General features: G+C 36.6%; 1 protein-coding gene across 6 annotated transcripts in view; it reads left to right on the forward strand.

The window, feature by feature from the left end:
• The window catches only part of GRIA4 (glutamate ionotropic receptor AMPA type subunit 4), a 252,621-nt gene that overhangs the window by 161,858 nt on the left and 74,117 nt on the right, over positions 1-16,646 (forward strand). For all 6 annotated transcript variants that reach the window (XR_015744265.1, XM_087937095.1, XM_087937093.1 and 3 more), the window contains exons 5-8: positions 7,034-7,087; positions 10,136-10,294; positions 11,416-11,583; positions 13,994-14,098. Coding sequence is in view for 5 of the 6 variants with exons in the window: in XM_087937095.1 (XP_087793221.1) it covers positions 7,034-7,087; positions 10,136-10,294; positions 11,416-11,583; positions 13,994-14,098 (486 nt within the window). In the remaining variant the exon portion in view is untranslated. The remainder of the gene's footprint in view (positions 1-7,033; positions 7,088-10,135; positions 10,295-11,415; positions 11,584-13,993; positions 14,099-16,646) is intronic.

Below are 16,646 nucleotides of genomic sequence, written 5' to 3' on the forward strand. Positions count from 1 at the left end.
GTTACAGATAGTCCTTGACTTATAACCATAATGGAGACTGTCCATTATGGTCATAAGTCGTGATGGCCATAAAGCAGGCCACCCCATGATCAACCCAATTGTACAGTCTTTTTTGTAGCAGTCATTAAGCAAAACCTGCATTCTTTAAACCAAAGGTGCTTTTTTTTTTCCTTCCCAAGAGGCAATTGGACTTTCTTGTGGTTTTTTTTTTTTTGAAGACATTTCACTTCTCATCCAAGAAGCTTCTTCAGCTCTGACTGGATTGTGGGAAATGGAAGGATTTGTACTCCTTGCAGACAGCTGGTCGATGGCATTCTTTTCACTGTCTGCAAGGAGTCTAAGTCCTTCCATTCCCCACCATCCAGTCAGAGACGAAGAAGCTTCTTGGATGAGAAGCAAAACATCTTTAAAAAAAATCAAAAAGTCCAGTTGCCTCTTGAGAAGAAAAAAAAAAAGCAACTTTGGGACAACCATGACCTGGATGATTGAGAATCTTCATAGACATCTGCATTCCTTAAGCGAATCGATTTTTTCCTGGTCTTGCCCCAAAACTGGAAGTAAATGCCAGTTTTCAGTAAAAAAAAAACAGTCATAAAATATGGCCACATGAGTGTGGGACACTGGACAAGGCATTAAATGAAGACTAATTGCTGAGCATGATAATATGGGTGTGGGGGCATCAGAACTTCCACATCAAATTCTAAGTATCCCCAGGAAGGTCTGTTATAACTTCAATTGGTCATTAAGTTCAAGACTACCTATTATTCTCTCATTCATAATTGAACATGCACCTTACCCGTACCAGATCACTCTACAAAGTTAGACTAATTTCATTCATTTCTACTGTTTTCTTCTTCTTTCTCTTAGATTCACCTTCTCTCTCTCTCTCTCTCTCTCTCTCTCTCTCTCTCTCTCTCTCTGTGTGTGTGTGTGTGTGAGAGAGAGAGAGAGAGAGAGAGAGAAATGATGCTGTTCACTGTTTTCATATCTTACTTATGAGGGCAGTTTTTATGGGTAATACACATTAAACATGAGTAAAGCGTCAATCACACCATCGTGGCTGCCATCTTGATAGTTTTGACTGTAATTGAAGTCAGCAGATGGGTGACATGGACTACCAACACTACCTTTTAGTAAGATAGAGAAGTTATAGTTTGGTTATCAAACTTAGTCCTACCTTCTACCACATGCAGAAAGCAGTTTTGGCATATTTTGTCCAATATTTAAAACAGTGCAATGGAAATCCAATTTTAAATCATGCCACTAATCTCTAATTGAAAAAATGACTTCTTTTCAAATCAATGTAGGTTGCCTAAATGTCCTATCCCACCAATCAAAAGGTGCACTGATACAATCTCAGGATTAGTGCTTCATTTAAAAGACCTTTAAATTAATTCCCAAGATCATAAGTAATTTGTATCCCATACTTATGGATTGGAAAAGGAGTTGCATATGTGCATTTTGGTTTTTTTGTTAAAGATCTAAAGACAAACTTTGTCCTACGAGATGTGACCTGCAGCAAAGGAGTGCCATCTAGTGGTTTTGCCAGTTGTTTTATCATGCTGCTACTTTTTAAATATGTTTTAAAATACGTTGTGAACTGGAAGTTTCAGCCGGTTTTCTTTTTTAAAAAATAGGTTTTCAGAATTTTCATTTTTAATTGCTTTCAGAGTTAGTGAAGATGTGATTAATCTGAAAAATAGAGTTCATGTGGAGTATTTATTTTTAAATGAAGCAGAAACACTATAATGCAGAAATAAACATGTGTGGAAAATAATTTAATTTTATTATTTTATTTTAGTATGCAGAGAAAGAGAAATGGAGATTCTGAAGAGGTTGAGAGGGTTAATTTTTTTATGAATTTTTATAAAAGTGTTCAGCTATTGCAAGGGTCTTCAAACTTGGCAACTTTAAGACTTGTGGACTTGTGGACTCCCAGAATTCCTGAGGTAACATGACTGGAGGAGTAATTCTGGGAGTTGAAGTCCACAAGTCTTAAAGCTGTCAAGTTTGAAGACCCCTGAGCTATTGGTTTATACTGAATGAGTCACGCAGATTTAAATAATAAAACATGATGGTTTAGTTTCACTATAGCTTGTTAGTCAGTTCAGACTTTCCTCAGCTAACTAACTGCCAGACACGATTATTTATGGCCTGAATACAGTGTTGCTGAAATTGTTGATTCAAGTTTCACATCATTATTTCAATGTGTTATATTTTTGTGCCTTCACTGCCTATCTGGATATAGAGATGGAAGTGTGATCATTTAGAGGAAGGAATGGTTTTATTCTTAGTAATCTTGCAGGACAGAGCCAGAATCAGTAGATTGAAATTTCAGGAAGTGGATTCGGGCTAGATAGCATGATGTTTTTCTTGGTAGTAATTGGTGTCAACAAATGAAATAAGTTGCCTTATAAAATGATATAGGCTAAAGCAGTGGTGACTAACCTTTTTGGGCTCCTGTGCCAAAAATTGTGTGCACACTGGCACTCGTGCGCTTTCGTGCCAGCACCCAGAAGGCAATGCATGCCCCCTGCATATGTGCGTGTAATCCCCCCCCCCTTGCCTGCATTGCGCCTCAGAGCTGATTTTCGGCTGGTTTGAGGCCTTTTTCAGCCTCTCAGAGGCTTGAAAAAAGCCTCTGCAGGCCAAATAGGCTCGTTTCATCACTTCCAGTATTAGAGGAAGTGACGAAACGGGCCTTTTCGGCCTGCAGAGGCTTTTTTCAAGCCTCTGGGAGGCCGAAAAAGGCCTCAAACCAGCCGCAAATCAGCTGTGAGGCACACGCATGCACAGGTAAGTTTGCCTGCGGCTCGTGTGCCGGCTCAAATGGCTCTGTGAGCCACCTGTGGCATGCGTGCCATAGGTTCGCCCATCACAGGGCTAAAGCCTTCTGCACCGCCATCTGTCCAGGAGGCTTTAGCAGATCCTGGACTGAACAGGGGGTTGGAGTAGCTGACCATGAAGATAGATCATGGAATAATAGAGTTAGAAGGAACCTTGTAGATCTTCTAGTCCAAACCCCTGCTCAAGCAAGAGACCCTATGCCATTTCAGATGAATGGTTGTCCAATCTCTCTTTGAAAGCCTCCGGTAGTGGAGCACCCACAACTTCTTGAAGGCAAGCTGTTCCATTGGTTGATTGCTCTCACCATGAGGAAATTTATCCTTAGTTCTGTGTTGCTTCTTTCCTTGGTTAGTTTCCATCCATTGTTTCTCACTTTGCTTTTTGGTGCTTTGGAAAATAGTTTGATCCCCTTGTCTTTATGGGAGCCCCTCAAATATTGGAACACTGCTATCATCTTTTTCCTAGTGCTTCTTCTCATTAGGACAGACATACCCAATTCCTGTAACCATTCTTCTATATTTTAGTCTCCATCCCTCTAATCATTATGATAGTTTTCAACTCTGTGATTCTAAGTAAAGAATATAGACAATTAAATCAATGTCAAACTTCTTTATTTTGTCTTCAGCGCAGTTTCTTTTTCTCAAGCCTACTGCCAAAGATATATGCTCAAAGATCTTAGGACCGTGATGGCGAACCTATGGCACACTTGCCACAGATGGCACACAGAGCCATTTGTTGGGCACACGAGCCCCAACCAAACTTACCTGCACTGCGCATGTGCACGCCTCCCAGCTGATTTTCAGCCTGTTTGAAGCCGTTTTCGCCCTCCCGAGACTCAAGGGAAGCCTCTGCAGCTTTGGGAGGCTGAAAAACGGGCCTTCTGGAATAGTCCAGTTGGCTTTTGAGATAACCATAACCTGAAATGGCTGAGAATCTCCATAGACACAGGGAGACTGAGACTGTTATCAAAACACTGTGCAGATGCTTTCAAAAGTCAAGGTTAAGACCCAGGCAGTAAAATGTCAGTTGCCAAGTAGGTTGGAGAAACTGATAATAGATATGGCTAGTCTAGAGAAAAGAAGGACTAGAAGTGGCATGATAGTAGTATTACAGTGTTTGAGGGGCTGCCATAAAGAAGAGGAAGTCAACTTATTTTCCAAAGCACCAGAAGGCAAGACAAGAAACAATGGATGGAAACTAATCAAGGAGGGAAGCAACCTGGAATTAAGGAGAAACTTCCTAAGTGAGAACAATTAAGCAGTGGAACATCTTGCTTTCAGAAGTTGTGGGTGCTTCATCACTGCAGTGTTTTAAGAAGAGACTGGACAGCCACTTGTTTGAAATGGTATAAAGTCTACTGCTTGAGCAGCGAGCTGGACTAGAAGACCTCCAAAGTCCAGCTCTATTGTGATTGATCTTCTCTAAATGATATTTATGATCTACCCCAGATACTGCACCAAGATCAAGACATAAGTACAGGTTTTTGGTACCAATTCCTACCTTAGCAATAGCAATAGCACTTATATTTATATACCACTTTATAGTGCTTTACAGCCCTCTCCAAGCGGTTTACAGAATCAGTGTATTGTCCCCAACAATCTGGATCCTCATTTTACCGATCTCGGAAGGATGGAAGGCTGAGTCAACCTTGAGCCTGGAGAGATTCGATCTGCCAAATTGCAGGCAGCTGGCTGCAGCAGAAGTAGCCTGCAGTACTTGCACTCTAACCACTGTGCCCCCGGGGCTCTTAAGTATCCACATGTAGAGATACACAGTCAGGATAGGTTGCTCAGATATTTAAATCTTGACAGGAGGTAATAGAATCCCTCATAGTGAGGGACACTAATTTTTAAAACTTGGTTGTGAAAAGCATAAATGAAAAAGAGCACAATATCATGGAGGGTGGGAATCAGAAAAATCTTTTTTTGTGTTTTCTGATAATTTTTCACACTCTCTGCATAACTGCATGTGATCATTGTAATTATTTGTTGTGCTTCTGCATTTGAGGCAAACCGCACATCTTCCAATGTGGCTTGCCCTGCTATTTCCTTCTACTCATAGCTCCTGCTTTCCCTCCTAGAAAGAAAATCTCAGTGTCAATTGCCCCTTTTAGTGAACTTCTAGAACCCGTTCTATCACAAAAGTATTTTTTCTAAAGACACGCTTCAGTGCTAGTGCAGCTGTACTGAACATTTGCCAGTGCTTGGTGAATCGTCTTTTTTTCTTCTTCCCTTGTCAGAGGCTCTTAAAATATTTTGTGGATGGCTTTATGGAAGATTTATCCTTGCTTCAGGTGCTGCATAGAAATCTCATCTCTTAGAAATTTATATTGCTGGTCTTTTTTGCTGCAATATTGGCACTCCAGTCCCATTTTTAAAAATTTTGTTAGACCCTTTGACAGTGTCAGGAACTTTGTTGCTAGATTTTTCTGAGCTAGGTTTTGGGTCTGCAAACATTTCATTACCATAAGCATCCCTGCAGAAGATGCGGAAACCTGTGCTGTTTTTCCTCTGAGTTGTTACAGAATTCTATCACAAAACCCTCCATATCATAATCATTATTTATCATGAGGAGCTGTAGCTTTCAGAAAAAAGTTTACCTTAAACATGGTTTAAGAGAGGCAAAGTTAAATGAGAAAAATGTTTCACGCTACCAAGGGAATGCACTATTTTGAGCAAGATATGAACACTTGACTTAAAGAGATATTCATCTTGATTTTCTTCTGTGCTTAAAAGATGCTTACCTCCTTACAAAAACATACACCCACAGGGCAGCCTGCAACCAATATATTTTAAAGAGAAGCCTTTAAAAAAAATGAAATGATAGAATTTATGGGAAAGGAAAAGCCAAGTCATCCAATTCAATTTCCTTCCCAGTGCAAGATTTACACTGTAAATTCTAATTCTGGGGAATATTTACTACCAACTCTTGAGTTGCAAACAGTTGCACAACTGCCATATGGCAGCACAGAGATAAAGATAACTCTTAATTCATTTTTACCATCTAGTGGTTGTTTGCAGTTTATCAGCTCCTGTTTGGAAGCCCTTGTGGGAATTTTTTAATTCACCGAATTACAGAATCACAGAATTCAAAGTGAACTCAAAAGTCATAATGTTCCCTGATCCACTGTGTAGTGCAGGATATGTGAAGATCTTTTGACAAGAGATTATCCGGCCTCTGTTTGAAGATTTCTAGTAAATTGGAACATGCTACTTCATAAGGCTCCCTCGTAAGAAGGAAGAGATATAATTCCTCAAAATATGCAACCTGATTTTACTTTTCTACCCTTCGGTCCATTGGTTCTGTCCCTTTCCTTCCATAACAGAATAGAAGCACTTGTCTGTCTAATAAGCCTTTAAATAATTGAAGATCATTGTTGTATCTACCCTCAGTCTTCTACTTCACAAGCTAAATTTACCCAATTCCTTTGACCATTCCTTACAAGACTTGGTTTCCAGTCCACTCACCATCTTGGTAGCTCTTCTCTGACCTTGTTCTAGAATAATAATGTATAGAAATGAATACAACATTCTAAGTGAGACCTGACTAAGCAGAGTTGATTATATATGTTAATGAAACTGAAAATAGCATTTGACTTTTTACCTCTTCAGCTGGTGATGTACTAAATATTCAGATCTTTTGTTCTATTATGTATACCATTATCAGGTCTCCACATCCTTTATTTTTGCCCTTTGTTTTCTCCCAGATACATGAGAAATGCATTTCTCAATGTTACATTCTACCCTGTTTATTTTCCATCTTTTTATCATCTACCTTACAACTTATCATGTTATTAATGAGACAATTTGTTGAATTCTTTGTTGAAGTTAGGGGATATATCAACAGCATTCTCCCAATCTCCCTCCCTCCCCACCTCTCTCTCTGTGAAAGAGAGGGAGGGGGGAAGAGAGAGAGAGAGAGAGAGGAAGGAAGGAAGGAAGGAAGGAAAAAAGAAAGAAAGAGACTGAAATAGAGAGAGAGATGGGTTAGTTTAGAAAGCCAGTGCGTATTCTCATATTCTCATATCCATTATTTAAGCATTCAAATATTTTAACTATCTTTGTAATTTTGATGAAGTTGTACAATGCTGACAATATATTATAAGTAACAACCTTATAATAAATAAAGTAACCGTTGGATAATATACAGTTCATTGCTTTCTCTTGTCTACCCCATCTTTCTACAGATTGTGAGTGTTGGAAAACATGTTAAAGGCTACCATTACATTCTTGCAAATCTGGTAAGAATCCTTTTTGATGTTTAATTTCATGCCAGGCTAGTTAAATGATAAATGTCCACAGGAAAGGGAAATATGGTGTTGATTTAGTAATGAAAATTGAAATCTCATTGTTGATGTTGAGCTGGCTTCATCTAATGCAGGGGTTCCCAACCTGGGGTGCTCGCACCCCCTGGGGGTACGAGACGATATTCCAGGGGGTGCGAGAAAAGTCCAGGTAAATAATAGGATATTGGCTATATGTTGGCATTTTTATTTTCTTTTACAGTGGATTAACTTAACTGAGCAAAATATAAATTTCAGGGGATATGAGGTTCGAGTGAAATTTCTTTAGGGGTACGGGGCGAAAAAAAGGTTGGGAACCATTGATCTAATGTAATGGTAATACATTAAAACCATGTTTTGGTTTGGTTGACTCTATTTAACCTTTCCTCCCTGAAACTCTCTTTATCACGAGTATCCCAGGGAGAGGTCATGCAGCACATTCCTTCCATCCAGTGATGATGATGGAGATATGCAAGATTGCAAAGAGGGTTGCAATGAATTTCCCCACCCTCCTCCCTTTGTACCTGTATAGTCCATGTTCAAAAGGAGCAAGATTTGCATTATAATGGCCATCCTGCTAATTTTGATATGAGTGTAGAAGATGACCAGGCCGAGCCCGGGGGAGGGATCAAACACATCTTCAGTCATGAATCCCTGAGCACCCACAAGAAATATAAGCCCAGCCCACCTTCAATGCCTTCTTATCTCCCGCTCATTGTCCTTGATGGTTAGTAGTGCAGATCCTTCCAGAGAGCTTAAACTTGCAATAAATCTTTATATTCATTTGAACTGCCTGAATCTCTGGTGTTTCACAATGGTGTAGTATCAAGGGTGGGATTCTATCGGTTCTGTCTGGCTCTGTAGAACCCGTAGCTCTGAAGAATAGCAGACACAGAACCAGTTCTGTGTCTGCTGCTGTTTTGGCCCTTCCGCCTGCCCGGGCTCTTACCTTTATTTCCTGCTTTTTCAACCTCAGCTGCATTGCAGAGCACAGCTGTGGTTGAAAAAGCAGGAAAAAAGTGCTTTTTGAAATGCTGCGCACCCGCATGCAGCTCTGCTCAGCTGTCCAGGAAGCAAGCTGATGACGTTTCACACATGCACACAGCAAAATGTAAATCACCGAACTGTTAATTACACTGGTCGGATCCCACCCCTGTGTAGTATGAATGAATGAATGAATGAATGAATGAGTGTGTTCATGTGTGTATGTGTGTTGATGTAACTTCTACTAGGTTTATGTATATTATATGCCACCTTGAATATCTCTCTATAAATGTTACATAAATGCAAGTGCAATCCAATTAATTTTAATTATAATAATAAACTGCCCTGATCTCTAATAGTTCTTACCATAACAAAATATAGCATCCCATAACAGTTAAGAGAAAGGGGGCGGGGAGGACCTATATTTCTTCAACGCTCTTTGTAGAAATGCCAACTTTTCCTGCAAAAAGCAAAAGTGGATGTGTTACAATTATTTACTACTGTTAAATATGTAATTTATATACTGTATTTCATTTTAAATTTCAAAAATGTAGAAAAATAAAAGCAATAAAAAGTAAATTATTGAAATCACTCTCAAGTTATCTATCTCAAGGCCAGTATTAAATAAAGGTGATGTACTAAATAAATAGAAAATAAATAATAGAAATAGAAAACATATTATTCTGCAATTTCACAAGAACCCATCTGCATAATAATTAGTGGGGAAAAACTTGTTCTCTGATTTTTTTTTCACTTTTATATTTTCTAAACCTTAAGTTTTATAGTGGATATCTTTAAATCAAAGTTGTTACATGAATGAGTTACTCCCTATATCAACACAATATATGATTGTAGAATAAGAAAAAATGAATGATAGGATCAGTAAAGAGAATATTAGTAATACTTTTTGGAATGTCCCAATTACTGACAGTGTTACTATTTTATATGTGATGCATTTAAATGTGATACTAGGAATTAAAAAGTTATTGTCAGTTTATTGATAGATGCCAAAATCATTGCATCTCACTGTGGGAAAGTTTCTCTCTCCTCTTTATCATACTGCCCTTAAAAATATAATAAGATACATAGCAGTAACGTTGACATCATTTATGCAATGTTAACTTGCTTATGCAAATCAGATTAGTAAAGAAAAGTTTGTAAAAAAGGTTATTAATTATTTTCTGCAGCTATTAGTATAAGATATGCTGTACCTTATTATTTTTTCCATGTCAATGCGTTTTCAAATATTTATACTTAAGTAGATACCAGTAGTTCTAGTATAATAATTTTATTTTTATGTATTTCTATTGGTAATTGTAATTCTGCTGGGCTAGAATGAGACTGCTTGCACTGGAAAAAGCCAATTATCTGAGACAGCCAAAAAAAAAAAAAAAAAACGTATCCATACTAAGCAAGAAAGAACTATCTGTTTTTCATCCTTCTGGTAGGTTGCTTCATTCCCATTAAAACCAGGATACTAGCCTACAGCAAGAAATTGATGTACACTAGGCAGTTTGGGACAAGGGCTGTATGGGACAAGGGCTGAACACGATATTCTGCCCCATTTTCAAGCCTGAGAATTCCAAGATCAGAAAAGAAATGCCACAAAAGCTTTTGCAGTGACTGTGGGAGAATATATGAATACTGTACAAACTTTTCTCTCCATCTTTAGAGGAGAGATCTAAGAAAGATCTCATGGTCTCTGGGATGCCTTTAAGGGAAAAATAGAAGCAATAAAACTAGTTATTTTCAATAGTCTGTTAAATATGAGTCTATGTGGAGCCAGCTGTAGAATTATATCAGTGTACAATTATACAAAATATACATAAATAAATGCATTATATTGTATTGGAAAATGGAGCAGTTGTATTCATATTAAATACACCCAAGGGTCAGATTAAAATAGTTGAAGAATAAAATATAACTTTTTAACTTAACGATTGTAATGACTAAATGTCAGTGAAAAAGTTTTGATGACATGCTGGATGAAATTACAATATGATGGATTTTTTTTTTTCACAGGGATTCAAAGATATTTCCCTGGACAGATTTATGCATGGAGGAGCCAACATCACAGGGTTTCAATTAGTGGACTTCAATACACCTATGGTTTTTAAACTCATGCAACGGTGGAAGAAACTGGACCAGAGAGAATACCCAGGATCAGAAACTCCCCCTAAGGTTCTATTCTACATTAAAATCTGAAATAACCTTTCATATAACTTGACTTCAACCATACTGCAGTTATAAGTAACTGCCTAATATTGTGAAGATCTATTGACTTCTATGTGTTGATCAGGTTCCTTCAGTCCCTTTTACTTAATCTTCATACTTCGTTTTTCCCCAGCCTGGGACTTTTATCCTGCTGTTGACCAAACTAAGAGCACTGAGATAAATATAATGTTGGTGGTAATATTAGTCTTAGTTCTTCTGGGTTCTGATGGAGTTTAGTGAAGGATATCTTGGATAATCATTCTAAGGCTTGTTACAGGGACTGGTACATTCCATTCCATATCCAGAATGATCTCTTTCTTCATTTGAAGGTTGAATCATAATAAGAAACAAGTGATGATGTTACATAGGTGGGTAATGAAATGTCTGCAAGCAAATAACCAAGTTTAGGGCTTAGCTTAGAGAGCATCAAAGACTCCACAGTTCAACCCTGAATTATAGATATTCCCTCTGTTGTCCTTTTTGTGATTGAGTGAAACAACTCTTTCCAGTTATAGTGAAACTTATTTCGTATTCATTAGTAAACTGAGTTTAAAGGAGTTTTGTTATTGTATGTATTGTTCCCTATTTAATTAAGAATTCCCAAATATGTTATTTCTTTATTATTATTCTGATTTTTTTTTTACTTTATCCATTCATTTATCCATTGTTTATGCAACTTCTATCAGTTTTGTTCCATCCAAAATCAATTATTGCAACTTTGAGAAGTTTTCTGTTCTCAGGGGCAGGTCATAAAGTCATATTAATGGCTTTGCCTTCGTGAAAGAATTGACTTTTTCCTCTTGGGTCCAATCTTATCTGACCAAAAGTACATTTTATGGGAAATCCAATTTTCCATTTTATTCTAGTTCTTTTGTAATTCCTAAAATAACCTTATATAACTTCAGAATTAAATTTAATCTTAATGTCCCAAGAATGTGGCAATCTTATCATCCTTTTTTACTAAGAAATGTTTCTCAGCTTGCCAAACGAATCCTTGTCAATGGAGGAATCAAAGATTTAATAGTTTTATTTTTGAGCATAATTGTAATACTATGTATAATTAATGTACAATTTTTACATTTGATTAGTATACCTCTGCTCTGACTTATGATGGAGTACTTGTGATGGCCGAGACTTTCCGAAATCTTCGAAAGCAAAAAATAGATATTTCTCGAAGAGGAAATGCTGGGGATTGTCTTGCAAATCCAGCTGCACCATGGAGCCAAGGAATTGACATGGAGAGGACACTGAAACAGGTGTGGTTCTTATAAGATTTACATCTGCTTGGTTTTTGTGGAAGCTGCTATATTAGAAATTATCACAAACATTTAAACTGCCAGATGGTTATTGGAATTACTGTGTTACATTTAATTAATTGATGAAATAAACTTATTTAATGGTCCATCTCTTAGATGGACGTCTGGGTAGCGAACAAAATTAAACACGATACGAATGCAATACAGAAAGACCATTTAAAACAATAATCCACATTTAGTGACCTTTCAAAGTTACAACGGCACTGAAAAAGTGATTTATGAATATTTTTCACATGAACTTTGCAGAATCTTCCTGGGCACATGATCAAACATTGGATTTTTTTTTTCACCTGTGTTTTAAAGCTTGGAGACTAGCAAACTGAACAGGGCCACCTTGTGGTGAGATGAGCAGAAAATAATAATAATAATAAATAAAATAAATAAACATAAGAGCCATGGTGGCGCAGTGGTTAGAGTGCAGTACTGCAGGCTACTTCTGTTGATTGCCGACTGCCTGCAGTTTGGCAGTTCGAATCTCATCACATTCAAGGTTGATTCAGCAGTCTTCCATTCTTCCAAGGTGGGCAAAATGAGGAGCCAGATTGTTGGGGGTAATATGCTGACTCTGTAAACCTCTTAGAGAGGGCTGCAAAGCACTGTAAGCGGTAAAAAAGTCTAAGGGCTGTTGCTTATGCTTTATTTCCGCCACTGATACGAAACAGAATGAAATGTAGGGGACTGGCAGCACCAATGGATAAAAGCATAATGCAGCATAAACTGCAATCCTTTTGTGCACTGTTGCTTTTCTCATTTCAGCAAAAGGGCCAGTTTTTGCAGCTGCCCCTGTTCATTATATATTTGTCATTCAAATGAAAAGAATGTTAGTTCTACTCCATATGCTGGTTTCGCATGAAATAGAAGATTCATCCTCAGGTATAGAAACCCACTGTATGATTGTTCCGGTTATGCTTTCTCAGCCCAACCCTATTGGAGCAGTTCTCATGAGGGGAAATCTGAATCAGACTGATTTGTATATATATCCTTGAACTTCTCATGGAAGTGGGTGATATAAATCTAAGTAAAAAAATAGGGTAACATTTTCTAGGAGTGGACAACATTAATCTATTCCATGTTGAACAGAAGCCAGAGTTTTTTTTCTCTCCAAAATTATGAGGTTAAAAAAAAGTGATTTATTGCCAAAAGAGATGAATACAGAAAACCTAATCTCACATCACAATGATGAAAGAAATGAAAAATTTATATTTTTGTCTAAGAATTATTTTATGTTTTTCAAAATGCATGCCAAATGCATCCTGAAGATTTGATGGCTCCATATAACTTAATCTCTCAATCTTTCTGCTTTGTTATATAATTTAAGAATGAAATAAAACAGGAATTTTTCAACTGATAAAAAGGATCTCCATACCCTGATGAATATAGAGACTTAGAAGTTTTCTGATCCAGACTGGGAGTTTTTAGGCTTTCTTTTCACAGAGAATTGTTTTGGTCTATAGGAAAAGAAAAAGTAAAAAAACAACAATCCTGAAGAGACTGTAAAAAAATCATTTTCCTGAAAAAAAATTCATGTGGTTCTCCCCCCACCCTCACCCCCGTTATTTTACACCATTGGCCTGTATGACATAGAAATCAAGTACTGTATTGTCAAATATTGTAGACAACGGAGTGCTGCAGAACAATGAGATGGTGACCTCATTGTATTATACAAATGGTTAGAACATTTCTATTTTTTAAAAAAAATACAAATATTTCGGCATTTGACATTTTTTACTTTAGCTTTAGTTACGTACAGAGATTGCTAAGAAGTGGATGCCAGAAATTTGCTATTGAATATTCATCCTGAGACACTCTAAAAGTAATTTTAAAAATTAGCTATGGATAATCCATGGGCTATGTGCTGACTATTCCTCACTTCAACATTTCAAGGACAGAACACGTGATATAAACCTGACATTTATATTTGATGCTTTGGATTCAATCTAAATTAAGATTCTAGAGTGGGATGGGATGAGGTAGATATTTCCTTATAAAGGTTTGTGGAGGAACAAAGTGTTAAAAACCAAAAGCACACAGAGATTGCTACGCTCTTCTTTCATCCTTATTAAAACTTTGGAGAGAATCTAGGGCAGGGGTGTCAAACTGCCACGGTGGCATCACGTGATGTAGCGGGACATTTTACCCCTTTGCTAAACTGGGCATGGGTGTGGCCAGCGCGTGATGCATCCAGCCCGCAGGCTGGGAGTTTGACAGACCTGATCTAGGGGTAGAAAAATGAATCTGGGTAAACAATTAACATGTCCCTTGTGAAAAAGGTTTACTTCTATATGAGATCTTGCAATGAATAAGTACTTTTATCACTAATCCATATTTTAATTTTATGTTCAATTTGAAGGTTCGAATACAAGGACTGACTGGAAATGTTCAGTTTGACCACTATGGTCGTAGAGTCAACTATTCAATGGATGTATTTGAATTGAAGAGCACAGGCCCTCGAAAGGTATGTTATAATTCTGCATTATTTGTTTAGTTCATCCATGTGTATCTCTGTATCTATAGAAATTGTTAATAGAACACAGTGTAGCTAATAAATCCAATTATGTTTATAGTACCAACCATTTTATTATCCAGTTTTTAATAATACTCTATTATTAGAACATGTATGCAATTTTTCATATAACAAGACACAGCATCTTTCTTTGTCATAAGGGCAGAGTCCTTTGTTTGCTGGGCTTTTTGTTTTCATAACAACAGTGAAAAAAGCAAGGTTTGAGTTAGGAATACAAAGAAAAATAAAGGAAGCCAGAAGTAAAATAGCTGGTAATCTTGTCCTCATTACTGTGCAAAACATAAACACTTTAGGACAATTCAAATGTTTCAATGAACTTTCTTTTATTATTATTTTTTAATATGAGGTTTTGGAACAAGAGATCTGGAATATTAAGAGTATTTGCTCACCTGTTTCATTTGTAATTGGAGTCCAATAAGAGGAGATAGACATAATTGTATGCTTGTATGCATAATTGTATAATTGTATGCATAATTGTATAATTGTATGCTTACAGAGATTATTTTTTTTATTTGTATCACCTTAATTATTTTTACAAATAAATCAAGGCAGTGAACATATCCCACACACCTTCCTCCTCCTACTTTCCCCACAACAACAACTAGCCTGAGAGAGTGTGTCTGGCCTGCAGCTACTTTCATGCCTAAGGCAAAACTAGAACTCATAGTCTCAGAACTTCTATCTAGAGCTCCAACCATTAGAGCAATTTGTAGTTTGCTGAAACACATAAGAGTTTCCTCTTATCTTTCAAATATGCTCTATGCTTGTGACTTAATAAGTATATAAAATTGAATAAAATATAGAATAAATAAAATTGAATATAAAATAAAATTGGAACATAGTAATCCCTTTTCATTTGGCTACATACTTTGTTGATGATTGCTTGATGTAAGAGTTGAAGTCAAGCGTCAACCATCTAGAATTCATGTCCTCCAAAGCCTGATACTTCATTTTTGACATCAATTTTCTGAACAAGGATAGGTCATCAGAAAAAAAAAAGTTATAGGCTTTTAATTTTACTGCCAAGAAATATCCTTGCTTCTTATGGTTTATGTACTATGATTTATGGTTCCTTCAGCAATTTCTTCTCATGCATCAGAACATTTAAGGGCAGGAGAAAACACATGTATTTTTATCACCCAACTTTTTAATATCTTTTTTTAAAAAACATTCACAGCGGTGAATGCAATTAAATTCCTAATCCGCCTGCCCGCTTTAGTCGTCCTATTTTTCATATACAAAGTTTTGTTTTGTTTGTTGTATTTCCACTGTTGGAACCTTACACAAAAGAGGGCTTTTTTTAATCTCTGCAAAAAATCAAAATAAAATATTATTAACTACAGCTAGTTCCTTAAATGAAAATATGCACGTTCAATTCTATAATTGGAAACAGACAGCATTTTGTAAATGAAGCTGGTATAATAACTAGAGCCCCAGTAGATTAAATATTACAAAGCAAGTCTATACTAAAAATACCTGGGTTGATCTGAATCCATCTCAAGCTTTTCTAAAAGAAAAGTTTTCACAGATCATTCTATTACATCAAGGGCTGTTATTATACTTCTGGCTTGGGTTTTGTTAATACTTTCATATACAGCTTTCCCTAATGAGTCCTTGAATTTGATGAAAGACACTGTGCAAAACATCTCTTGAGAACATTTCTGCTCTTCTGTTTAGGCAAATAGTATCTGCTTTCCCTTTCAACCACATTCCTTGGCAAGTTAGCAAGGCTATTTACAGTTAAATGGGCTCTCCCACCTTCTCCTCCTCACCATTTTAACTGATAATTAGCCAGGGAGGAGTGAAGCCATGAGATTTAAAATATTTTGAAAAAGGAACTTTTATCTAATAATCGCTTGACAAAAACAAATTTAAAAAATGAAACTTTCCCCCTCTGTTTGCACAGCTTAAATATTTTCTGATGGTATATGTCTGCATACTACAGTGTTGGTTTGATATATAGATGTACACTGTTCTGTTCTCTTGCATATTTAGCAATAAGAAATGGGGAAGTAGACTGGACAGTACTTTTCTCTCTCTTTCTTAGAATGGCTCTGTTTTCTTTGATTCTTAGTCTTTCACTTTCTTTTTTTAAAATAAATTTTAAAATAAAATAAATTTTATTACATTTTCTATTACTTACACTTCTTAGTGCTTAATAAACATCGTGCTGTCTGGGTATTTAATTTGCTTAGCAATACAGATTCCATTCTTACTCTCCACCCCTTTTTTCCAACCACTGGTAAAATAAGTTCCATGTTTGATAATATTCTGTGTCTTCTTTCTGTTTAATTTTCAATGTAAGTCCATCCATTTCTGCACAATCTAATATCTTCTTAACTATCTCTTCATCTTGCAATGTTTCTTCATTTTTCCAATATTGTGTGAAGATAATCCTTGCTGCTGTTAAGACACGTAACAAATATTAAATACATCCTTTTCTTATTAATTTTTTTCTGATATCATCCCTAATTAAAAT

This window comes from Pseudonaja textilis, chromosome 7 (assembly GCF_049901715.1).
Source record: "Pseudonaja textilis isolate UNSWEBS1 chromosome 7, rPseTex1.2, whole genome shotgun sequence".
Classification (NCBI taxonomy): domain Eukaryota; kingdom Metazoa; phylum Chordata; class Lepidosauria; order Squamata; family Elapidae; genus Pseudonaja; species Pseudonaja textilis.